The sequence below is a fragment of the Hypanus sabinus genome, chromosome 16 (genome assembly GCF_030144855.1).
Source record: "Hypanus sabinus isolate sHypSab1 chromosome 16, sHypSab1.hap1, whole genome shotgun sequence".
Taxonomy (NCBI): Eukaryota; Metazoa; Chordata; class Chondrichthyes; order Myliobatiformes; family Dasyatidae; genus Hypanus; species Hypanus sabinus.
In genome coordinates, this window is record NC_082721.1 from 61931361 (window position 1) to 61959136 (window position 27776).

The following is a 27776-nucleotide window of genomic DNA, read 5'->3' on the forward strand; positions in this document are numbered from 1 at the left end:
CAATGCAACACCTCCTCCTCTGGCCCCTCCTACTCTATCACACCTGAAGCAACTTCCTGCCCACAAAGCTGTGCCAAACATGTCCTTACCTTTCTATTTTTCTAAGCTCCATCTACCTGTCCGGGACTCTCTTAAAAGACCCTATCGTATCCGCCTCCACTGCTGTCAATGCCAGCCCATTCCACGCACTCACCACTCTTTGCGTTAATAAAAATAACATCTCTGTACCTGCTTCCAAGCACCTTAAAACTCTGCCCACTCGTGCTGGCCATTTTAGCCCTGGGGAAAAAGCCTCTGACTAGCCACATGATCAGTGCCTCTCAGATGTTGAACCTTAAGTTGTGGGTGTTCAGGCTCTTGTACCTGATGGTACCAGTGAGAAAAGGGCATTGCCCAGATGGTCCTTGATGATGGGGCTTGCTTTATTGAGACACTGCCTCTTGTAGGTGTCCTTGATGGTGGTGGGAGCTGTACCTGTATTGGAACTGGCTGAGTCCATCACTCTGTGTAGCCTCATGCGTACTAATGAATTGGAGTTTGCTTGCCACCAGAATTGCTAATTATTGGACTTATGAGCGACTCTAAGCAAAAGGCACCAAGACCTTGTTTAGCTGGTGGTGAGAAAGACCCTCCCAGTCAGATCCTTCCTGCATACCCAGGCTGTCTCTGTGCTCTGTTTTGTGTTGTTCTGCTGAGCTCGGTGGACGTGCAGCACATCCTTAGGTTGTGAACGCAAAGGCACATTCCACTGTATGTTTCCATGTATGGACATTCATGTGATAAATAAAGTTGAATCTCGAATCTTACATGCAGTGTTCTTCCCAGGGAAAGGGAGCCAAAAACTAGAGGGTATAGGTTTAAGGTGGAAGGAACAAGATTTAAAAGGGAACTGCTTCACATGAACGTGATTGGTATATAGAATAAACTGCCTGAGTAAGTGGTTGAGACAGTATAATAACAACATTTAAAAGACACGGTCAGATACATGAATAGGAAAAGTTTAGAGAGATGTGGATCAAATGTAGACAACTGGGAACAGCTTAGATGGGTATCTTCATTAGCATAGACCATTTGAACTAAGGAGCCTGTTTCTGAGCTGTATTACTCCATGATATTCAACCCAACAATGATATTAATACTGAATTTAGTATTTTAGTCCTGAATATACCATCAATCATTCTTCATTTCAACACCGGGTGTGTGCACGTGACTGCGTTTTTACTTTTCGTATATTCCTTCAGCTTGGTCCTTGCCATACACAGACACCTCACATTTCTTCACCCAGTTATGTTGAGTTGCAACCTTTTCTGTAAGTGTAGATGCAATAAAGATGCTTCTGTTATCTTTGTAGGCCAGAGATGTGTATGAGGAGGCAATTCAGACGGTGATGACTGTCCGAGATTTCACTCAGGTGTTTGACAGTTATGCCCAGTTTGAAGAGAGCATGATTGCAGCCAAAATGGAAACTACTGCAGAAATGGGACAAACTGAGGAAGGTGAGGTTGATTTTTGCTTGCTATATTTTTCTGCTTAAGTGGTTTGTGCTAATTCATGACTCTGTGATAGTGATTTCTCAAATTTTGCTTTCATTTGCCTTGAAACTCAGAAATCAGGAGAGAAATCCTGCCTGAGTTTACTCTCCCAGGAAACTGAAACCATTCAAATGACAGGCCGAGTTGGTACAAAAGGTATCCATTTACTTCACTGTGTGTCCATGAAAGTGATGTCCAGTCAATCTTTTCCAGTAGACTGCCGTTATTTTCTACCCCTTTGCCATTGCACTTTAATTTCCTTTCAGAATTACATCTAGTTCTGCTGCACGACTTTTCTTAGACAATGCATTCTAGTTTTTTAAAAATAAAAAATCTCTGGGATTTCTTACTGGTTTTCCTGAGAATTTCAAAAGTTGTTCAACATGGAGTCATATTTGAAGTTATTACTTTCTTGGTCCTTGCTCCTTGTTCATCAATAGAGTCACAGAGGAATCAGGCCCTTCAGCCCAACTTGTCCACGCCGACCAAAGGTGACCCATCCAAGCTCGTCCCTTTTGCCAGCATTTGGCTCAAACCTTCTAAACTCTTCCAATCTATGTACCTGTCAATTGTCTTATAAAAGTTGGTAACATATGTGCTTCAACCATTTTCTATCCCAGCTCATTCATCACAGAAACAAAAAGTACTGTGTAGAAAAATAAAGTTGTCTGTCAAGTTTCCTTTAGATCTTACCCCTCTATCTTAAACATACAATATGCCTTCTATTTCTTGTTACCCCTACTCAGGTGAGAGGAGAAGACTGAGTATTTTCACCTTAATTGTGCCATCAAGATTTTATACACCGCTACGTTTTAAAGTCTTAGCCTGTCCAACCTCTCCGATAATTCAGCTCCTCAAGGACTAGTAGCATCTTTGTAAATCTTTAAAGTCACAGTGCAGAATTTTCCAAAGGACCAAAGGCCATTTGGGCTTTTTTAAGTAATTGTATGTTGGTCTGAATCAGGGATGACTGTGGTTTTCTTGTGTTTGCATTGACAATGAGATTTTCACTAAATGTAACTCACATCTCTATCTGTCATTTTGGCCCCAACAGATGATATTGACTTGGAGTTGCGATTGGCTAGGTTTGAGCAGTTGATAACCAGACGTCCCCTCCTTTTGAACAGTGTACTTCTTCGTCAGAATCCACATAATGTACATGAGTGGCACAAGCGAGTTAAACTGTATGAGGGAAAGCCACGAGAGGTGAGAAATATTTCCCATTTAGCTTAAGACTTGTGATATAATGGGTAACGTAAAACAGTAACTGTTAAATTTATAAACACAAGTTCTGCAGAAGTTGGAAATCTTGGGCTACACGTACAAAATTCTGGAGGAACTCTGCTTGGACCAGAGTTTTTGAATTGAATTGACTTTATTTCTTACATCCTTCACGTACATGAGGAGTAAAAATCTTTAGTCTCTGTCTAAATGTGCAATGTACATTCATAGTAATTTATAATAAATAGAACAGTCAATGTAACATAGAAATACACTTAGATCAGCATGAGTTAACAGTCTGATGGCCTGGTGGAAGAAGCTGTCCTGGAGCCTGCTGGTCCTGGCTTTTATGCTGCATTATTGTTTCCCGGATGGTAGTTACTGGAATAGATTGTGGTTGGGGTGACTCGGGTCCTCAATGATCCCTTGGGCCCTTTTTACACACCTGTCTTTGTAAATGTCCTGAATCATGGGAAGTTCACAACTGCAGATGCGCTGGGCTGTCCGCACCACTCTGCAAAATCCTGTGATTAAGGGATGTCTTATGAAGGTAGGTTGAACCAGAGGAGGATGAGACCTGACTTGATAGAGGTGTACAAGATGATAAGAGATATGGATTGAGTGGATAGCTGGAGAATTTTTCCCAGAGTGGAAGTAGCTAATACAAAGGGGTATGATTTTAAGTTGATTGGAGTAAAGTATAGAGGTATGTTCTTTTGCACAGAGAATGGTGGGTGCATGCAATACCCTGCCAGGGGTGGTGGTAGATGCAGATACATTAAGGGCATTTAAGATGCTCTTAGATAGGTACACATGGATTATAGAAAAATGTAGGGCTATGTTATTGAGGGAAGGGTTAGATTGATCTTGGAGTGGGTTGCTTAGAGTAAAAGGTTGATACATCATCGTGAACCACAGGACCTGTAAGGTGCTGCAGTGTTCTATGTTTTATGAACTCAGCAATTCAGGCAGCATCTGAGTTTCTCCAGCGCTTAAGTGTGTTATCTTTTAAGAAGTGCTTTATTCTTTTTTCATACTGATAAATCTAAGGCCAACACCTTTTCTTCTAGCAGTTTTTGTTTTATTTTTCTCGTGTTGAAAAGTTTTACCTGACTCTGGACAACTTACAAAACTTGGCATGATTGTGTAATTGGTTTGCCTTTTTTTAAATTTGGGCCTGGCCACTTGCCCTGCATAAACAAATAACTTTTGTAATGTAGATGCAGATCAGAAAAGGCAGTTTGTTTCCAGTTTTCAAAGAGTGTTTTGCCAAGTTTATGACTAGTCTGCTTTGAACAGTAACACAATATGCAATCATTTAAATTAGAGCTTCTTTTGTTGCTTGCCATAGCTTATATATGGGCATGTTGCCAAGCATGACTTGTGACACCCAGTTGTTAAAGTAAATTATTAACAAATTACATATGTCTCTATATACTACATTGAGATTCATTTTTGCAGGCATTCACAGGACAATAACAAAGTTATTAAAAACTCCATGTAAGCAGACTTGACAACCAACCAACGTAAAAAAGAAAGCATTGTGCAAATTAAAAAATAATAAATAAATACTGAGAGCTTGAGTTGTAGAGTCTTTGAAAGTGGTTCTCTAGGTTGTGGAATCAGTTCAGTATTGAGGTGAATGACGTTATCTATGCAGATTCAGAAGCCTGATGGCTGTAGGGAAGAACTGTTCCTGAACTTGGAGCTTGTGGAGTTGCTAAAGCAGATCCACAATCTGCCTTGTCCTTGACATCTGTTTTTTTCAATGTCTGGTAAGCTTCAGTAGTGGTCTGGTAAAAGCCAAGACTAGGTGTAGGTAAGTTAATGGTTCACTATAACCTCAGCAGGTCAGGCAGCATCTATGGAGTGGAATAAACGATTGATGTTTCGGGCAGAGACCCTTCAGGATTGGAGAGAACAGAAGCCAGTATGAGAAGTTGGGGAGAACGGAAGGAGTACAAGCTGACAGGGTTAGTTGAGTCCAGGTTGGGGTGGGGGGGAAGGAGGGTGAATGTGAGAGATGGGGTTAAAGGTAAGAAGCTGGGAAGCAATAGGTGGGAATGATAAAGGACTGAAAAAGAAGGAATAAGAGAAGAGTGGACCATAGAGCAAGGGAAAGAGGAGGGGCAACAGAGAGGGGTGCTGTGCAGGAGAAGAGAAGGGGTGTGGGGGTACCAGAATGGTAAGAGGGGGGAATTACTGGAAGTCAGAGAAATTAATTTTTATGCCGAAAGGTTGGAGGCAACCCAGATAGAATATGAGGGATTGCTCTTCATTCCTGCTTTGTGTGTGTACAGTCGGCCCTCCTTATCCGTGGATTCAACCAACCGCAGATTGGGAAAACCCGGAAGTTCTCTCTCCAGCACTCGTTGCTTGAGCATGTACAGATTATTTTTTCTTGTCATTATTCCTTAAATAATACAGTTTAACAACTATTTACGTAGCATTTAGATTGTATTAGGTATTATAAGTAATCTAGAAATGACTTAAAAGTACAGGCAGTCCCCAGTTTATGAATGAGTTCCGTTCCTGAGTCTGTCTAAGTCGGATTTGACGTCGGAATATCCGGTATTATTTAGCATCAGTTAGTCAAACATTTTTCTTATAAAACGCTTAAACATATGTATTTCAATAATTTAACCACTGTGTTGCTTAGTAATAATTATAGCTTTCATCGGGGCAGGGCCTTTCACATCATTAAAATTGTTCCGATCGTTGACCGACTGAAGCCTAACGCTTTTCCAATGACTGATGGTGTTTCACCTCTTTCCGATCGTTTTATCACTTCCACCTTATTTTCAATCGCAGTCGTGATTATTTTTGTGAACAGAAACACTGTGGGTTCAGAGCTGCGCCGCCAGGTCCTAATGTCCACCGCACGGAGACATGTTAAATAAAGTCCGGGGTTCTGCTGGGTCCTAAAGACCACCGCACTGATACATGTTAAATAAGGGACTTGAGCATCCGCGAATTTTGGTATCCGCGGGGGGTCCTGGAACCAATCCCCCGCGTATAAGGAGGGCCGACTGTGTGTGTGTGTGTGTGTGTGTGTATATATATATATATATATATGTGTGTGTGTGTGTGTACAAAGTAAACGCACTGTAGTGCAAAGTGTGCATTAGAATAATCATTCCAGAGGTAGGGACAGATTTAGTTTTTTTAAGATTGTTCATTGTCATTACTGTCAGTATACAAGTGTAAAGAAAAGTGCATCAGATGCAGCGTAAAAAAACACAGCAAGTATAAACACAATAAACACAATAAATAAATAAATATATAAGATTAGCTTAACATTGACTTATTGTACGTTCATAAAGTGATAATAGGCATAGGAGTGTCTGTACATAAGGTGACTGACGGGAAATGGTGGTGTTTGGTGGGTTGGGTTAATAGGCGAAGCTGTTAATCAGCCTGATGGCTTTGGGGACGTTGGAGTCTGGTCGTTCTTGCGTGGATGCTACGTAGCCTCTTCCCGGATGGGAATGGTACAAACAGTCCATGAGCAGGGTGGATGGGATCCTTTGTGATGTTGCTGACCTTTTATATACATAAAGGTGCCAATATGTCTTTAAAGGTTGGTGCTGGTGATGCATTGGAATGTTTTAACTACATGTTGTAGAGTCCTCCTGTCTGCTGTACTACAGCTTCTGTACCACACAGTAATGCAGCATGTTAGGATGCTCTTAACTGCGCATATGTAGAATGATGTGAGTATGAATGTGTGAGGCTCAGCTCTCTTCAGCCTCTGCAGAATGTACAGACATTGGAGAGCTTTCTTGACTGTGTAGGATAAGTTCTGGGACCTTGAAAGGCTATGTAAGATGTAACTCCCAGGAGTTTGAAGCTGCTCTCAGTTTCTACTTGGGGTTTTCCTGTGCATACTGGGTAGGATGCTTCACTGATATTGCTGGCCTTTTCCATCACCTTTTTGTATACTTAGTGGCCACTTTATTATGTACAGCCATCCACCTGCTGATTAATACAAATATCTGATCAGATAATCATGTGGCACCAACTCAATTCATAAGTGTGTAGACCTTGTCAAGAGGTTCAAGTGCTGTTCAGAACAAACTTCAGAATTGGGAAGAAAATATAATCTAAGTGACTTTGACTGTAGAATGATTGTTGGTGCCAGATGGGGTGGTTTGAGTATCTCAGAAACTGCTGATCTGTGATTTTCATGCAAAATAGTCGAGTTTACAGAGAATGTGCAAAAAGCAAAGAAACGTCCAGTGAGCACCCAGTTGGAGAAAATGCCTTGTTGTTAATGAGAAAAATCAGAGGAGATTGGCTAGGCCTGTTCAAAGTGACGGGAGGGTAACGGTAACACAAGTAACCACACATTACAGCAGTGGTGTGCAGCAGAGCATCTCTCTGAACACATAACATGTTGAACCTTGAAGTGAATGGGCTACTAGTTTCCACTCCTGTACATAATAATAAAGTGGCCACTGAGGGTAACTGCCATCAAGTAGTGGGATGGGAAACTCTGGGGATGAATAATTTTCAATCCTTGTTTGTATTGTAGATAATAAACACATACACAGAAGCTGTGCAGACAGTTGATCCAATGAAGGCTACTGGAAAACCACATTCCTTATGGGTTTCATTTGCAAAGTTTTATGAAGAAAATGGACAAATTCAAGATGTGAGTTAAACTTTAATTGTATTTTAAATCTTTACAAATGCTGGATAGTACATTGGTTGAATACTATAAGAGCAAAAGGCATAGGAGCAGAATTAGGCCATTTGGCCCATTTAGTCTTCAGCATTCCATCACGCCTGATTTATTTTCCTCTCAAACCTCTTCTCCTGTAACTTTTGACACCTTTACTAATCGAGAATCTATCAACCTCTGTGTTTAAATATTAAGACATCAGAGCAGAATTATGCCATTTGGCCCATTGAATCTGCATCACCATTCAATCATGTCTGATTTATTTTCCTCTCAATCCCGTTCTCCTGCTTTCCTCCCTTAACCTTCACCGCTTTATTTAACCACCGCTTTAAATAAACCCAAAGTTTTGGCCTCCACAGCCATCTGTGTTAATGAATCCCACAAATTCGCCAACTTTCAGCTAAAGAAATTCCTCCTCCCCTCCATTCTGAAGGGATGACTGTGTGTTCTGAGGCTGTACCCTCTGGTCCTCGTGCTGCAGGGTTGCCTGTGGCAGTCACCCAGGATGGGGGGGGGGGATGCCCAGCGGTGGTGTGGGAGAGAACTGGAATCAATGCTGGGGTGGAGGCTGGCCCCTCCTGATGGTGCTGCCCCCTGTGTGTGCACATGATTGTGTGTTTTTTTGGGGGGGTTTTTTTGCATTTTGGCCCCAGAGAAACGCTGTTTCGTTTGGCTATATTCATGTGCGTGGTCAAAGGCCAATTAAGCTTGAACTTCAACTTAACTCTCCCACTGTTGGAAACATGCTCTGGACATCCACTCTATTGAGACCTTTCAATCAGTCCTTTTGTTATTAATGGGATTGATGCAGACAGATGAATGGTGTGGTTGAGTTGTGCCAAATGTCCTGTTTCCATGCTGTATGATTCTATGACTATCTTTGAGACAAGTATACAAGCATGGCTAAGATAGTCCCCTCTCTGAGACAGAATGTTCTGTTCTCAGTAAGAGCCTCACTTTTGTCCATTTCACCCACATCTCAGTGAGTTCCGCACCCTCCACAACGTCAGGTTCTTCTTCTGCTGCTTCTGTCTCCGAGCCTAATCTTTGACAAGGATTCCACATCCTGCACTGATGACCCAGTCTCCAACCATCCACCTCTTCTTGGGTACCCTGTTCTGGTTCTCTGCTTACTCTGGATCTTTTTATCTCAAATTGTCAACGAGACATCAACCATCTCAATTTCAATGCTCCCTTCTCCTCCTTGACCTCTTCAAACACACTGTCCTCCACACCAATCTCAACCTTACCATCAAACGTGCAGACAAAAGAGGTGCTATTGTAGTCTGTGCACTGACCCCTACCTTGCTGAGACCAGGTGACATCTCCTCATACCTACCTCTCGAGGTCTCCACTCCACACCATCAGAAAACTGACTCTGATACTATCACTGATCTCCTCCACTCTGGAGAACTCCCAACCACTGCCACCAAACTTAATAGTTACCTTACCCCACACTGCTTGTTTTTACTTCTTACTATCCAAGATGAACAAACCAGACTGTCTGGGTAGCCCTGTTGTCTCTGCCTGCTCCTGTCCTGCTGAACTCATGTCCTTGTATCTCAATTCCATTCTGTCCTCCTTGGTTCAGTGTCTTCCCACCTACATCCACAACACTTCTCATGCCCTTGAGCTCACCTCAATTCCCACCTCATCTTCAGCATGGATGCTCAGTCCATTTTCACTTCAATACCCCATCAGGAAAGCCTCCACCTCCACCCTGCTCTGACAGAACTGGTCCTCACTTTGTTTCTCAAACGGTTTCTCCTTTGGCTCCTCCCAATTTGGCCGAACCCGAAGGGTAGCCATGGGCTCTTGCATTGCCCCAAGCTATGCCTGCCTCTTCATTGGCTATGTAGAGCAGACTCTGTTTGAACCCTTCCCTGGCTATATTCCCCAACTCTTCCTCTGCTAGATTGACAACTACATTGGTGTTGCTTCATGCACCCCTGCTAGGCTCATCGATTTTATCAATTTTGCCTCCAAATTCCACCTTGCCCTTAAATTCACTCTGGTCATCTCTGACACCTCCCTCCCCTTTCTTGCTTTCTCTGTGGACAAACTGTCAATGAACATCCTTTACAAATCTACTAATTCCCACAGTTATCTCGACTATACCTCTTCCCACCCAGTCTGCTCTAAAAATGCTGATCTCTTTTCTCGGTTTCTCACCTCTGCCGGGTCTGTTCTCAGGATGTGGCTTTCCATTCCAGGACATCAGAGATGTTTTTTAAAGAACAGGGTTTCCCTCCCTCCACTATTGATGCTGTGCTCGCCCACATCTCCTTCAGTTCCTGTACATCTGCGCTCACCCCATTTCCAGCCATCATAATAGTGATAGAGTTCCTCTTATCCTTACGATCAGCCTCTGCATCCAACACATTATCCTCCACAACTTCCACCATCTCCAAAGGAACCCTTCCACTAAACGTTTTTTTTACCTCCCTCCCTCTCTCTGCTTTCTGTGGTGACCACTCCCTGCATGATTCCCTTGTCCATTTGTCCCTCCTCACTAATCTTTCTCCAGTGTTGCTCCAGTGTAGAAAAATTGGGCAGGTGGGGGGAGAGCTCATTAAAACCTATCAAATATTGAAAGGCCTAGACTGAGAATATTTCAATAGATCAATCCAACCCTCCCCTCCCACAGATCCTTCCATTTTTCTTTCATCGATGTGCCTATCCAAGAGCCTCTTGAAGGTCCCTGATATACCTGGCTCTATCACCACACTTGGCAGTGCGCCCCACACACCCAGCACTCTGTCTGGGAAAAGAAACCTAGCTCTGACATTTCCCCTATACTTTCCTTCAGTCACTTTAAAATTATATCTGCTTGTGTTAGCCAGAAATGTACACATTCTTTAAACTTGCTGCTTTGCTTTTCAGAGTCAGAATCAGTTTTATTATCAGTGAAATATGTCATGAAATTCATTGTTTCGTAGCATTGGTAATAAAATGTACGATAAATTAGAATAAGAAATATATAAATAAAAAAATTAAATAGTGCGAAAAGAGAACAAAAATAGTGAGGTTGTATTCAGATTGATGAACCATTCAGTAATCTGATGTAGGAGGGGAAGAAGGCCAGTTAAAGTAAGCAGCAACTACTGAACCTTGCAGTGGCATGTTGTCACAGTTTCACGGATGGTGCCACTCCCTACTTGCAGCTCTTGTGGCAAGGGGGAAAAAGACTTTTTATTCATTTTTCATTTATTTAGCGATACAGCACAGTAACAAACCCTTCCAGCCCAACCAACCCGCATGTCCCCGAAAACACGCATGTAACTAACTAACCCACTAACCTGTACATCCTTGAAGGAAAGTGGAGCACCTGAAGGAAACCCATGCAGTCACAGGAAGAATGTACAAATCCCTTACAAACAGTGGTGGGAATTGTCGCACTACTGCATTACTGCTGTCACAATATCTATGCAGACATCTTATAGACACTTTCACTTTATATTGCAGGCACGGACTATATTTGAAAAAGCTACAAAGGTAAATTTTAAGCATGTGGACGATTTGGCCGGTGTTTGGTGTGAATACGGGGAAATGGAACTGCGCCATGAAAATTATGACGAGGCACTCCGATTACTGAGGGTATGTCGTTGAATGTTTAATTATTTTTTCTCCAAATTGTTTCCTACCCAGATTAGAACACAATGCTATAGCATAGTACAGGCCCTTCAAGCCACAATGTTGTGGTGACCTGTTAATCTACACCAACATCAACCTAACCCTTCCCTCCTACATAGTCCTCAATTTTTCTATTGTCCATGCTCCTACAGTATCTAAGAGTTTCTTAATTGCCCATAATGTATCTGTCTCTACCACCATCCTGGCCAGGGTGTTTCACACATCCACCACTCTGACATCTTCCCCTATACGTTCCTTCATTCACCTTAAAATTATGCCCCCTCATTGCTGCCCTGGAAAAATGTGTCTAGCTGTCTTCTTGATCCCTGCTTCTTGTACACCTCTATCAAGTTACCTTTCATCTTCCTTCACTCCAAAGGAAAAAAAAATACTAGTTTGCTTAACTTACCATATAAAATATACTGTCTAGTCTAGGCAACTAATACTGGATTATCAGTCCAGGTATGTACATCTATCCCTGAAAATATAGATTGCTTCTTCCAAAGCTAGGCATTGGCAACTTGAGATACATTTGCTATTGAAAAATACATACCTTAAATGCTCTTCTACCCCATCCAGTCTACCTAGATGACATGCCACCTAGAACTTTGATAGACTTGTGTAGATGCACCGTGGAGAGTATTCTAACTGGTTGCACCACAACAATAGCCAGGAATTGAATTCAGTATAACATCACTCACCTCAAATCTGAACTGTTCTCACAATCTACAGGCTCTACTATTCATGTTCTCAGTATTATGCACATATTTATTTATATATTTGATTGCACAATTTGTCATCTCTTGCACTTGTTTGTTGTTAGTCTTTGTAACCATATAACAATTACAGCACGGAAACAGGCCATCTCGGCCCTTCTAGTCCGTGCCGACGCTTACATTCACCTAGTCCCACTGGCCCGCACTCAGCCCATAACCCTTCATTCCTTTCCTGTCCATATACCTATCCAATTTTACTTTAAATGACAATACCGAACCTGCCTCTACCACTTCTACTGGAGGCTCATTCCACACAGCTACCACTCTCTGAGTAAAGAAATTCCCCCTCGTGTTACCCTTAAACTTTTGCTCCCTAACTCTCAACTCATATCCTCTCGTTTGAATCTCCCCTACTCTCAATGGAAAAAGCCTATCCACGTCAACTTGATCTATCCCCCTCTTTATTTTAAATACCTCTATCAAATCCCCCCTCAATGTTCTATGCTCCAAAGAATAAAGACCTAACTTGTTCAGCCTTTCCCTGTAACTTAGGTGCTGAAACCCAGGTAACATTCTAGTAAATCTTCTCTGTACTCTCTCTCTATTTTATTGATATCTTTCCTATAATTCGGTGACCAGAACTGTACACAATACTCCAAATTCGGCCTTGCCAATGCCTTGTACAATTTTAACGTTACATCCCAACTCCTATACTCAATGCTCTGATTTATAAAGACCAGCATTTCTTCACCACCCTATCCACATGAGATTCCACCTTCAGGGAACTATGCACCATTATTCGTAGATCATTATTTATGTATACCTTTCCACAAATTCTTTATTTTCATGTAAATACCTGCAGGAAAATGTATCTCAAGGTAGTGTAATGTGACGTTAATTTGATAATAAATTTACTTCTTTGACTCCTGTTATGATGCAGTCACCTGAAGCCACCAGGTGGCAACATTGAGCTAGCTGGGAAGTACTGGCAGTAGCTCATAGACACCTCATTCCACCGAGTTCACACTCCTTGATCATCATGCACATTCAATTCATCTTCAGGGAAGAGATACAGGAGCCTGAAGACATAAACTCAATCTTTTAGGAATGCTTTCTCCCTCTCTGTCACCAGATGCAACAGTCACTGGAGACATGTTGTAACTCATTTTAACTTCCCAGCTGTTTGAATCATCAACGTAAATGGTGATCATAATTAGAATCAGGTTTATTATGTGCAGATTCTCCTGGACTTGTTTACATATCTGTTAACTCGTAAGATTACAAATTTTCTTCAGATGTCCTTAATTCCCTACCTATTATTAAAATATGTTTCAAGGGTCAGCTTTTTATTAGTAAATCTACGAGCAGTGTGTCCAGGTTCAAAGTCCAAGTAAATTTTTTGTCTAAGTACATATATGTCACTGCCTGCAGGCATTCATGAAGAACAAAGAAAACCAATGGAATTAATTAAAACTACACACAAAGGCTGATAGATAACCTAAAAAAGACAAACTGTGCAAATGCAAAAGAAAGAAATTATAATAATACTGAGAACGCGAGTTGTAGCGTCCTTGAAGGTGAGTCATTGGAATCTCAGATGTTGGCATACTGTGCTGCCTGGGATGGTATTGAAACAGATACAACAGAGGCATTTAAGAACCTGTTGAATCAGCACATGAATGCGCAGAGAATGGGAGATGGTATAGGCAGAAGGTATTTGATGAGATCAACAAAAACATTGTGGGCTGTAGGGCTGGTTCCAGTGCTGTACTGTTCTATGTTCAGATTCCTGCTCTGGTGGATCAGCTACAATCCCAAGCCCTTCAATGAGCTACAGGGACTTAAAATACACACACTCTCCATCTGCTTTGCAAATAAATTATAGGTATTTCCTTCATTAGCATTAAAGCATTTTAATGTCCCAAAATTGCAAGTCTTCTGTGGTGTTTTGTCAGATTGGGCTGATTGTTTGTATGCCTCTATAAATATTTACATAAAATTTACATATCCTTTACATATTTCTCTAACAATTTTAACCCCCTGCATTCTCTAGCTCCACTTTATTATATCTCCACTTTGCCTCAGTTACTGGTTACTATAATATCAGCTTTAATTACTCCCTTGATGAAGATTTTTCTCCCAAATTCCCTCTTGGATTTATTAGTGCCTTTATTTCTGGACTCTGCACACAAGAGAAATCATCATCTCTGATTATTCCATCAAATATTCACATGTTTATGATTGTAATCTTTTCTATGCTTTCTCTCATTTTTCAAATAATTATCAGTCTTCAGAGCTTTAATCTCAATGATCTGAATAGGTTATTCCACATTTCATAGGGAAAAAATATAACTGCTCTCATCATTCTTTTGACAGCTTTGAATTAGTGTTACCATGAAGCACAATTACATTGGATTGATTCTTCCTAGTCATTGAATGTGTAAGGCATTCCGTAAAATGATAAGATATTGGAGCATGATTAGGCCATTGGCTTGTTGAGTCAGCTCTGCCATTCCATCATGGCTGATTTATTATCCCTCTCAACCCCATTCTCCTGGTTTCTCCCCAGAATCTTTGATGTCTTTATTGATCAAGAACATATCGACCTCCCCATTAAATATACCTAATGACTTGGACTCCTTAACTCTCTGTGACAATGAATTCCACCTATTCATCACCCTCTGGCTAATGAAGTACCTCCTTGTGTTTGTTCTAAAGGGACGTCCTTTTATTCTGAGAAACAACCTCTCCTCATCCACTCTGTCTAGGCCAGGGGTCAGCAACGTTTACCACTGAAAGAGCCAATATGGACCCATTTCCCACAGAAAAGAAAACACTGGGAGCCACAAAACCCGTTTGACATTTAAAATGAAATAACACTGCATACAACGTTTTTTTTTGCCTTTATGCTATGTATAAACAAACTATAATGTGTTGCATTTATGAAATTGATGAACTCCTGCAGAGAAAACGAAATTGCATTTCTGCATGCAACAAAAACATTTTGAACTCTGAAAAAAAGGCGTTGGGTTGAAGGTTACTCCATAGTTAGCCTACCTTGGATCAAAGAATTAAAAGAAAGCGCGCACTGGTGGGTGTCAGGCATTGGCAGTGGTGACGTATATTAATAGCGATAAAAAACACATTGTAGCGGTGTAGCGCTACACGCAGCGCTAAAATAAAGACACTGCAGTCAAAGGTAACTTTATTCGAACTAAACAGCCTTGATTTAAAGCCTCCCTCAACCCGTCCCTGTGGGCGCGGATGCTCCAAAAGACACGTACTCACAAACCCCCGTAGGCTATCTCCCTTAGCCGGAACGGTGGCTAATTGTGAGCCGGTTCGGATGTGCCAGGAAATGGGGTCTCCACAACGTTTTTAGATTGTACAAGATCACCATAATCTTCAAATTTCGAATTACATTTCAAAAACTAACAAACCATGGGGAGCCGCAGCACAGAGATGAAAGAGTCGCATGCGGCTCCGGAGCCGCGGGTTGCCGACCCCTGGTCTAGGCCTATTTGTATCTCTTTGTGCGAACATTGTTCTCCATTCATGAGTATCGAGTTACTATTGCACGAGAGGTATGAGCTCAAGTTACATCTAGTCAAATAGATTTAGAATTTAAACTCAATACTCTGTAATTTGTAGATTAAAAATCAACTAATAATTGGTGTTGGTAGTGATTGTCTACATAAGCTACCAGATTGTCATTAAAACGTATCTGATTAGTACTCTGTAATTGACTCTCTAATTTGTAGACGTAAATCAACTAGTCTTGAGACACTTGCTTCTTCAGTGAAGCAGAGAGCAGAATCAAAGACCACACCCTTTACTCTTCTCCCCTATAATCAGGGAGAAAATACAACAGCCAACAAACGTATCACCAGGCTCAAGGGCAGCTACTGTTATAAGACTATTGAATGGGTCCCTAATATGATGGGTCAATGGGTTAATTGGTTGCTCTTAATTGTCTCTAGTGTGTAGGTGAGTGGTAGACACTGGGAGGAATTGATGGGAATGTGGAGAGAATATAATGAGATTAGTTTAAATGAGTGCCTGATGATCAGCACGGACTTAGTAGGTTGCAATGCTGTGTGATTGTGTTAACAAAGAGCTACTGTTATGTATATGTGTATGAAATTTACTGTGTATGATTATTTGTACCCCTCTTCAGGTTTCTGTCTCTCTTTGTCCAATTCTAACTTTATGTGCATAAAGACGTAAAGGAGCAGAGGGCCAACAATAATTTTTATCCTGAAGAAGCATCTTGGCCTGAAATGTCAGCTGCTTATTCTTTTCCATGGATGCTGCCTGACTTGCTAAGTTCCTCCAGGATTTTGTGTGTGTTGCAAAATCTTTATCCTGTATTCCTTACCTCCACAGAGAGCAACTGCAGTACCAGCAAAGAGGGCCGAGTACTTTGACTCGACAGAGCCTGTCCAGAACAGGATCTACAAGTCGTTGAAAGTCTGGTCCATGTTAGCAGATCTGGAGGAGAGTCTCGGCACTTTCAAGGTGACTAAAGGATAAGTTCTTCTATTTTTTTGCTTTACATGCAAATGCAAGTCTGATGGGAGAGTGCTTAAGTATGAGTTTTAATTGTGCAGTTTATTTGCTCTAGTTTGTCGCTGGTATTAACTCAATGAGCTATAGTTTATATGTATTACATCAATGTATTCAGAATAGAGGGTTCAAGATTTAAATTCCTTTAATCAAATTTTAGCTTTTTTTCCCCTATGCATGGAAGGAGAATGCTTGATTCATTGAGTCTATCTTTGACCTTAACAGAACAACTCCATGCTTCAATAGCCTTACACCTTACTCTCTCTCACCTGATGAGAAATTTTCATTCAATTATTTTGCTACTTACTTAAGCTAAGGAGTGACTTAGTGCAGCTGTCTTGATTAGTACATCAAACACCACCACTCTTAAAGTTTGCTGCCCCCCTCTGCTGCCTTTACTATTCACCCCCTCCACAAAAATCTATAAAGATCATAAACTTTTAGGTTTTTAGAGTTATGAGAGGCATAGATAGATAGGTTAGCTAGTCACATGCCCTTTTGCTTCAGCCATCAGCAAGTGGTAGAGGAACCTGAAGACTCTCATCCAATGATTCAGGAACAGCTTCTTCCCTTCTATCAAATTTCTAAATAGTCCATGAATTCATGAACACTAATTGTAATTTTTTTTTACTATTTACTTGGTAATTTATGTCTTTACATTGTACTGCTGCACAAAACAACGAATTTCACCTGTGGGTCAGTGATAATAAAGCTGATTTTGATTCTGCATCTTTTTTTCCCCAGAATAGAAATGTCTAATATTACAGTTGCATGCACTTAAGGTGAGGGAGGTTTAAAGGAGATGTGCAAGGCAAATTTTAACACAATGTAGAGGATGCCTGGAATGGGCTGCCAGGAGTGGTGGTGGAGGCAAATGCAATAGTGCCATTAAGATAGACACGTGAATATAATAACGTCTTGTTTATAGAGCACTTTTCATACAGAAGTTGTAGTGGGATAAAGTGCAAACGTGAAAATAAAAGACAGAAAGATGTTCATTAAAAGCAAGGTTAAATAAGTAGGTTTTGAGCTGGAATTTAAAGTGTCAACTGAGTCTGTATCTCCTAGTTTTAGGTATTGAACTCCACAGTTTAGGAGCGCAGTTCAAAAAATCTGATCCAACAGACCAGCAGGGAATGGAGGATACAGATCATGTGCAGACAGAAAAGAATTGATTTAATTCAGCATTGTGTTTGGCATGGATATCATGAGCTGACGGGCCTGTTCTGTGCTGTACTGTTCTATCTTGGCTTCCACATTGTGAACCAGTGTATTAGATGTCTTTAAAAATATGACCATTTAAGAAGAAATGAAGATGTTTAAGGTAGGCACTAATGAATGGACACATTGGAACTGTAAAGTTAGAGACGTACCAGCTGCTGTTTGCTGTTTACACCAACAGGTGCGGATTGTTTCTTCTAGAATGAGAATCAGGATTATTATCACTGACACTTGTCATGAAATTTGTTCTTTTGCAACAGCAGTACAGTGCATGATGTAAAAACTTGCTTTATAAGAATATTAAAAGTATGTGGTGCCAAAAGAGAGCAAAGTACTAACACAGTCATCTGTAGATTTTCTCATCTTAGCAATGTACTGTGTCCAGTCCGTTCTGTGGATTCTGGCAAAAGGAGGCCAATATTGCCATTTTGAGGAGTTGTTGTCAGTTGATTAGTCCTGTGTTTCAGTTACACTAGTTCAGTTCTCTCTACATGTCCTGTAGTCAGAATTTTGTTACCTGCACAGGCAGTGGATAGTTGGATGGGGAGTGAAAGAACATGGGAAAGTTTGTAGGTGGCCATGCAATGAAATCCTTGCAAAATGCTGTGGCAGCTTAATATGTGAGTGCATGTCCTTTAAAGGGTGAGGTTATCGAATAAATGTCCCGTTTCAGCTCAGAGAGTACCTGCTGTCTAGCATATTTTTACAGATGTACTGTGGAGAGCACTCTAACAGGTTACATCATCTTCTGGTATGGGGTGCGATGGGGTGGGGAGAGAATGCAGAGATGAAATACAGACTCAGCTTTGTCCATCATGGGCACTCACCACCCCACCACCGAGGGGACCTTCACCCAGGACATGCTCTCTTCATTACTACCATTAGGTAGGAGGGATAGAAGCCTCAGCATTTTAGGGAAACTCCCTTCCCTTCTCCTCTGCCATCATATTCCTGAACAGTCAGTGAACACTACCTCACTACTTTTGCTCTCTTTTTGCTGTGTGTGTGTGTGTGTGTGTGTGTGCGCGCGCGCGCGCCCCCATCCCTGCCCCAATTACATTTCACGAAAATAGTTAAAAAAACACAAAGTGCCATTTAATTGTGTTTTAAAAAATGTATTTAAATGAAAAACAGAACAAATTAGAATTCTATCAATACTACTACAGTACAGGCAGTCCCCAGGTTACAAACGAGTTCTGTTCCTGAGTCCATCTTTAAGTTGGATTTGTATGTAAGTCGGAACAGGGACATCCGGTATTATTTAGCATCTGTTAGTCAAATATTTGTCTTAGTATATAGTATATACCTTACCTTTCTATGCATATAAAACACTTAAGAAACATATATTTCAATAATTAAACCACTGCATTGCTTAATAATAACTGTAGCTTTCATCAGGGCAGGGCCTTTCACATGCTCCATTATTCTCACTTTATCCTTTAAAATTGTTCCGATCGTTGACCGACTGTAGCCTAAAGCTTTTCCAATGATCGATGGCGTTTCGCCTCTTTCCAATCACTTTATTTTTAATCGCGTTGTTTTCTGTCAATGGAACAGAAAACTTGTGATTTTATGTTCTATAGCTAAGCACCAGTGAACTGAAAAATTGGCCTATCAGAGTTCTCCTTAGGAACTAGTTGACTTGATCAGTATTTCTGATCTGGCTACTGTTCACGATCACACTTAATAAAAAAAAACAGCAGCAGCCACAGGTGACAGGTGTTGTGCTGCTCTGGGTCCTAAAGTCCACCCGCACTGGGACAAGCTAAATGGGACAAGTGAGGGGCAGTGCTGAGTGGAAAAGGGGGGTATGTCAGGGTGGATCTTGCTAAGAAATATTTAAACCAAATACAAAGTTACACACTCAACACAATGTTAACAGTAATGACTTAAAATGGCGGACGACGTTCTCCTCGCTCCGTTCGTAAGTATGAGTTGTCTGTAAGTTGGACATTCATAACTTGGGGACTGCCTGTACTGTAAAATTGTGTTAATCCCTAATAGTTATCAAAAGAGGGATTGATCCACTGTATGGTATTGTGTTCTTTTGATTGACTAAGTGAACAAAATCAGCGCAGACACCTTGTGTAAATAATGGATCGCCTTCATACAATCCTTTCAATGATTACATCTTCCAAACCTTCACTTTCATCGAAACATTCAAGTTGATTGTTGATACTTTGAAATTCTTTGTAGATCCTAACTTAGTAGTAAAATAGTTTCATTTTCCTGGCTGTTTCTGCCTTCTATAAACCAGAATGCTTGAAAGTACAGTGAACAAAATGATTCTGAATTGTCTTGCTTCTTATTTCTCACCAATTATCATGACAGAATTGGTGCTTTTTGGGCACAGGTGCAACTGATACGATTTTAAAATCTGTTCATTGTAAGCGCAGTATAGTGTCTGATGGCCACACAAGTGCACACAACTGATGCTAGTTAGAAACTGTTTGGCAACAGTGTCCTGCCCCAATTAAATGGCATAGTGTTCCAAATAAATGAAGGGAATCCGGGCTATTTTCTTCATTAGTTTTTGATCTTTAAGAGTTGGTTCAAATAAGCAGTTGCCCTAATTAACCAACAGCCCAATTAACCTGAGTTATATATATATATTATCTTTATATATTTTATCGTGATTTATAATGTATGTATTGCATACATACAAAACAACAAATTTCACAATGTTTGTCAGTGAAAATAAGTTGTGATTCTGATTCATGTAAATCATCTGCAGTTCTTGTTTTACAATAGCACACATCTCCTGTACTGCCTGCATATTAATGCTTGGCTGTGCACCTGATGTGTATTATGGCTGGTAGCATGTATGTTATTTTTCTGTATTCCCCCCCCCCCCCCAGGAAGTAAATGGAAGTGAAAGTCGAATGGAATTTCAGTTCCATACCATTGTTTCTGCCTTATTAAAACCATAGACAAAGAACTTAATGACTTTATCATGATAAATAGTAGGAACCTAGAGATGGCCATTCAGAATCAAAATCAGGTTTATTCTCACAGACTCGTATAATGTGAATTTTTTTGTGATAGTGCAGTGCAAAGATATAAAATTACTATAAATTACAAATATGAATAGTGCAAAACAGGAATAAAGATATAGTGTTCATAGACTCAGAAATCTGAAGGGAAGAAACTGTTTCTGAATCATTGAGTCTGGAGGTTTAACCTTTTATGATACACACAACTAATACTGGCATGATGGATAAATCTATTAACTTTATCTCTTGGAATACTAATGGTTTAAATCATCCGTTTAAACGTAAAAAAATATTTAAAGTATTCCATAGATTGAACGCTAATATTATTTTTGCACAGGAGACCCATATTAGGAGGGAGGATAATCGACGTTTTTTTTAGGTTCTGGAAGGGTCAACAATTTCACTCGAATTGTACCGCCAAAATTAGGGGTGTGTCTATTTTTATAGACCCCTCAATTTCGTTTACACATCATGAAATTATTTCTGATCCACAGGGCAGATTTTTGTTGATAACTGGCTCACTTTTTAATCGAAAAGTCGTTCTAGTTAATATTTATGCTCCAAATTTTGACTGTCCTGAATTTTTTAAACGTTTATTTACTTCCCTTCCTAATCTAAATGAATATATGTTGATAATGGGTGGAGATTTTAATTGTTGTTTGAATCCTTCGATGGATAGATCTAAACCTATTTGAACTCTTCCGAATAGATCAGCTTTACTTATTAATTCTTTTATGGTCGATTCGGGAATTACTATGGCAGTTTCTGAACCCTAAAGATAAAGAATTTTCATTTTTTTCACATGTATATCATAGTTATTCTAGAATTGATTATTTCCTTATTGATCATCGTTTATTAACAGATGTTATTGATTGTAAATACGATTCTATTGCCATTTCGGATCATGCACCTTTGAAGTTATCTATCAAGGTTTCGGACTCTTCCATTAATACTAGATCTTGGAGACTCAACGCTACTTTGCTTCAAGATCCAGAATTTATTACCTTCATAAAACAACAAATTGACTTTTTTTTTCAACAAACTATACCGAAGAGATTGATAGAGGAATACTTTGGGACTCCTTCAAGGCTTTTATCCGTGGACAAATTATCTCATATTCCGTTGGTAAAAGAAAACAAAGATATTTAGATATAGCTTTATTGGTAGATAAAATTAAAGAAATTGATAAGATTTATTCTGTTACTCCTACCAAAGAACTTTATAAGAAGAGAGTTGAGCTTCAAATGGAACATAGCTTATTATTATCTTCTTCAATTGAGAATCAATTAATCAAGACCAGGGCTCAATTTTATATTCATAGTGATCGAACTGGTAAATTGTTAGCTAATCAATTAAAAGCTATTTCGACTAAGTGACAAATTATTAAAATTTGTAAACAAGACGGTAATTTAACTACTGACCATAAAGAAATCAATAACACTTTTCAAGATTTTTATAAATCTTTATATCAATCAGAATTTGATGGTGACCTGTCCATGATGGATAATTTTTTTAATAATTTGAATATTCCTAAACTGATAGATGAAGATCGTAGCTTGCTTGATGCTCCTATCTCTATGGCCGAAATAAGAGAGGCTATCTCATCAATGAATTCAGGGAAAGCTCCTGGCCCTGATGGTTATATTGTAGAATTTTTTAAAACTTTTTCTTCTTTACTTTCTCCTTGGTTATGTGAAATCTTTAATGATGCGTTTGTTAAGAAGAGATTACCTCAATCTTTTTATGAAGCTACTATCTCTCTAATTCTTAAAAAAGATAAAGATCCTACTTTATGTGCATCTTATCGCCCTATATCATTATTAAATGTAGATTCTAAGATTCTTACAAAAATTTTAGCCATTAGATTAGAAAAGGTACTATCACAGATTATTTCAGAAGATCAAACTGGTTTTATTAGGAATCGGTATTCCTTTTTTAATGTTAGAAAATTGATTAATATAATTTATACTTCATCACCCACAACCCCAGAATGTGTTATCTCATTAGATGCTGAAAAAGCTTTTGATAGAGTTGAATGGACATACTTATTTAATGCATTGAGAAATTTTAATTTTAGTCCTAATTTTATATCATGGATTAAATTAATATATTATAAACCTGTTGCTTCTGTTCTTACAAATAATTATAGATCCTCTTTTTTTCAATTATCTCGTGGTACGAGACAAGGTTGTCCTTTAAGTCCTTTATTATTTAATATTGCATTAGAACCTTTAGCCATTGCTATTCGTGAATCTCCTAATATTTTTGGTATCACCCGTAATGAGAAGTTATACAAATTATCACTTTATGCTGATGACTTGCTGTTATATATTTCTGATCCTAACAGGTCTATTCCCGTTATTTTATCCTTGTTGGCTCAATTTGGTAGTTTTTCTGGTTATAAATTAAACTTAGATAAGAGTGAATTATTCTCCTTAAACGCGCAAACCTTATTGAATGATACCATTTAAAGTTGTTACTGATAACTTTATCTATTTAGGTATAAAAATCACCAAGAAATATAAAGATTTATTTAGACTGAATTTTTTACCTATGCTTCATCAAATTCAACAATTTACTACAAGATGGTCTCCCTTATTCCTATCATTAGTCGGTCGGATTAATGCTATTAAAATGATGATTTTACTGAAATTATATTTATTTCAAGCCTTACCAATTTTTATTCCTAAATCTTTTTTTGACAACATTGATTCAAAAATTTCCTCATTTGTGTGGCAAAATAAAAATCCCAGGTTAAGTAAAAGGCAATTACAAAAATCTAAAACAGATGGTGGTTTAGCTTTACCTAACTTTAGATTTTACTATTGGGCGAATAATATTCGTAACCTAACGTATTGGAAACTAGATTTGGACTCACCATTGTGTCCACAGTGGGTAAATTTGGAATGTAGTGAGGTAAAGGGATATTCTATATTCTCCGTTCTTGGTTCTTTTCTTCCTGCTGATTTAGTTAAATTCAATAAACAGATATCTAATCCTGTTATCAAACATACACTACGAATTTGGTTTCAATTTCGTAAGTTTTTTACTCTGAAAAGCTTTGTTCTTGATAGCCCTATTTTACTTAATTTTTTTTAAACCTTCATTGACAGATCAAGCTTTTAGCATATGGAAAAGGAAAGGTATAAAATGTTTTCGTGATTTTTTTTTTGAAGGTACTTTGATGTCCTTTGACCAACTTTCCAACAAATTTAAATTACCTAAATCTAATTTTTTTAGATACTTACAAATTAGAAATTTCTTACATAAAGTTCTACCATCTTTTCCCAATTCAACTTCATTGGATTTCTCAGATTTGATTTTCACCTTTAATCCTTGTCAGAAGGGATTAGTAGCTTTTATTTATAACATGATTATGAAGATACAACCAGAAATATCAGATAGAATTAAACAAGAATGGGAAAAAGAACTTCGATACAATATATCAACAGATAAATGGGAAAAAATTTTACAGATGGTTAATTCCTCTTCTATATGTGCTAAACATGCTTTAATACAATTTAAAATTGTACATAGAGCTTATATGTCTAAAGATAAGCTTGCTCGATTCTATTCTCATATTAACCCTCAATGTGACAGATGTCATTTAGAAGTGGCTTCATTGACCCACATGTTTTGGTCATGTCCCACTTTACATAACTATTGGAAGGACATATTTGGTGCCATTTCCTTAATTTGGAATATCGATTTACCACCTCATTTTATTACTGCAATTTTTGGTATACCAAATGAGGATGGTAATCAATTTTCCCCGCCAATCAGACGAATGATTGCTTTTGTAACATTAATGGCCAGAAGGTCTATATTACAAAACTGGAAAGAAGTAAATCCTCCTACCACGTCTCAGTGGTTTTCTCAAACTATTTCTTATCTGAGTTTGGAAAAAATTAGAAGCATTATTTTTGACTCATCAATTAAATTTGAAGAAACTTGGGGACCGTTCATTCGACATTTTCATATGAATTAATTTGGCCTTTTTCAGACCTTCTCTCTGCTTATTCTTGTTCAGGTATGGAGTTCCGGAGTTTTTTTTTGATACTATCATATACTTATAAACTGTTATTATTGCCCATGTTAGTTTAGTTTAGTGTTTTTTTTCAATATATATTCTCTTTTATATATTTTCAATTTTTTTTCCTTTTCTTTTGATGATTATTTTTGGGTTTTTTTATATATTATTATATATTGATTGATTAATGTACTGTTTTTGGTTGATGTTTAATAGGATATTATTATCCTATTACTAATGTAATTTCAAGTCTATTGTATTTATAACCTATTTATTACTATGTTATGTTTTTTCTTATATATATATGAAACTCAATAAAAAGATTGAAAAAGAAAAGAAAGAGTCTGGAGCTAAGGCTTCTGTACCTCCTCCCCAGTGGCAGCCACAAGAAGAGTGCACGTTCTGGATGTTTAGGATCTTTGGTGATGGATGCCATCTTCTTGAGTTATAGGCTCTTAACAAAGTCCTCGATGGCTAAGTCTACAACCCTCTGTGGCCTCTTGCAGTCGTGTCCATCAAGCCTGTTCAATGAGTCAGTCACATCATAATTCCAAGAGGCACCATTGGATAGAGACTCTGTCAGACAAAATAAGAACCAGAGTTATTCAAATGATAGTATGGCAGCATTTAAGCTGTTATTAGCAACCCTGAGGCATAAAGTAGGATCCATTATCATTGTTAAAATTTGTAATCTTCATTCTGACTGCAGGTTGGTGATACGTCTTGTATTAAGGATAAAATGTGATCATGAAATAAAGGCTAAAATGTTTTAAAAACAAAGTAACTTGTGATATTGGGCACTAAAATGCTATTGTTCTCTTTTGCAAGTTTTAAAGAAGAACATTCTCTTTTTGAGAAACATTTTTATAATTGATTCATTGTTATATTTTGCTTTTTAGTCCACAAAGGCCGTGTATGACAGGATTATAGATCTCCGAATTGCTACACCTCAAATCATCATCAATTATGCAATGTTCTTGACAGAACACAACTACTTTGAGGAAAGTTTCAAGGTGCGTTGCTGCTTTTGTTTTGTTAATCTGGTTTGCACTCTTGTACTGTGGGGCACTGATGATTTGTTGTTATGGTCTGGTTAACTCTGTGATGATTGATATGTAAGAAAAGACTCTTTGGATGAGTACATCTGAAAATTCAAACACCGCTGGTTTATAGTCCAGAGAAACACAACAGTTATATTGTTGATGTAAGGTAAAGGCTCCAAGACTGATTACTTCTCATTCCCTTTCCTTTTCCCCCACACGCGTTTGGGTGGCCATTAGATCGAAACGCAGATATGTAGTCATAACAATATTTAGACCCATGACCTCTCATTATGCTTTCTTTCCCTTAGACTCCTTTAAATGATCATTGGAAAGAAACAGCCTCAGTCTTGAGACCCACTGGACGTGTAGTCCTAGTGACAGAAACACAACCACTTGTATGGCAGTGAATATCTTTCATGATAACTAATTTAGAAACACAGTAATTGGTAAGGCCAAATTTGGAGTATTGTGTACAGTTCTGGTCACCGAATTACAGGAAAGATGTCAACAAAATAGAGAGAGTACAGAGAAGATTTACTAGAATGTTACCTGGGTTTCAGAGAAAGGTTGAACAAGTTAGGTCTTTATTCTTTAGAGTGTAAAAGGTTGAGGGGGGACTTGATAGAGGTATTTAAAATTATGAGGGGGATAGGTAGAGTTGACGTGAATAGGCTTTTTCCATTGAGAGTAGGGGAGATTCAAACAAGAGGGCATGAGTTGAGAGTAAGGGGGCAAAAGTTTAGGGGTAACACGAGGGGGAACTTCTTTACTCAGAGTGGTAGCTGTGTGGAACGAGTTTCCAGTAGAAGTGGTAGAGGCAGGTTCGGTATTGTCATTTAAAGTAAAATTGGATAGGTATATGAACGGGAAAGAAGGGAGGGTTATGGGCTGAGTGCAGGTTGCTGGGACTAGGTGAGGGTAAGCATTCGGCATGGACCAGAAGGGCCGGGATGGCCTGTTTCCATGCTGTAGTTGTTATATGGTTATAGTAGCACAGGACAGTAGTACAGTCAAGAGTGTGTTGAATGAGCCACCAGCGCAATGAGCTCAATTTCAACATTGAAAATTTGGATTGGTACATGGATGGTAGAGGGGCAGGTCGATGGGAGTTGGCAGTTTAAATGGTTTGGAGTGGACTTGGTAGGCTGAAGGGCCTGTTTCTGTTCTGTACTTCTGTATGACTCCCAAGTAATTGAAAGGAGGGAAAGTAGTATACCCATACTGAAGCTCATTGAAGGCCGTTGGATTGTAATAATTGTGTTAAATATGACTTTCTTTACCATTGGACGGTGCTTCTGTTACAGAAACTCATTTTGCATTGAAGAATTGGACAGAGTATGTGGAGAGTCTGCAAAGAGATGTAGATAGGTTGAGTGAGTTGGCAAAAGCGTGGAAGATGTGGTACAAAGTCATCCACTTTGGAAGGAAAAATAGATGATCAGATTATTTAAATCTTGTAAGATTGCAGCACACTATTGTGCAGCAGCTTGTCACGAGGCTTTCGTTGCTAGAGGGATTGAATTTAAGAGCAGGGCAGTTATGCTGCAGCTGTTCAAGGTACTGGTGAGACCACACCTGCAGTACTGTATGCAGTTCTGGTCTTTGAAAAGGGACTCTAAAGGAAGGAGACTACATTTGTTTTGGAGGCAGTGCAGCACAGGTTCACTGGGCTGATTCCGGAGATGAGGGGAGTTAACCTATGAGGAGAGATTGAGCTGCTGGGACTATACACCTGGAATTCAGAAGAATGAAAGGGGATTTTAGAGAAATAAAGTTATGAAAGGAATAGATAAGATGGAGGCAGGAAAGTTGTTTCCATTGATGATTGAGACTAGAACTAGGAGACATAGCTTCAAGATTAGGAAGAATAGACATAAGATGGAGATGAGGTTGAAGTGTTTTTCTCAAAGAGTAGTGAATCTGTGGAATTCTGTGCCAGCAAAGCAGTATAGGCTACTTCATTAAGTATATTTAAGACAGTTAAATTTTTATTATGGGTAAAAGACAGACAGGTGGAGTTGAGTCCATGGCTAGATCAGCTGAGGAATAGGCTTGATGGAGCAGATGACTGACTCGTGCTCCTGTTTCTAGTGTTTCACAGCTTGAATCTAAACCCTTCAGGTCTGACTACTTTTGT

General features: G+C 39.1%; 1 protein-coding gene across 1 annotated transcript in view; it reads left to right on the forward strand.

The window, feature by feature from the left end:
- The window catches only part of xab2 (XPA binding protein 2), an 86586-nt gene that overhangs the window by 23619 nt on the left and 35191 nt on the right, over positions 1-27776 (forward strand). The window contains exons 7-12 of the mRNA XM_059991916.1: positions 1352-1496; positions 2587-2738; positions 7288-7407; positions 10903-11034; positions 16173-16304; positions 25496-25609. Coding sequence (XP_059847899.1) covers positions 1352-1496; positions 2587-2738; positions 7288-7407; positions 10903-11034; positions 16173-16304; positions 25496-25609 — 795 coding nt within the window. The remainder of the gene's footprint in view (positions 1-1351; positions 1497-2586; positions 2739-7287; positions 7408-10902; positions 11035-16172; positions 16305-25495; positions 25610-27776) is intronic.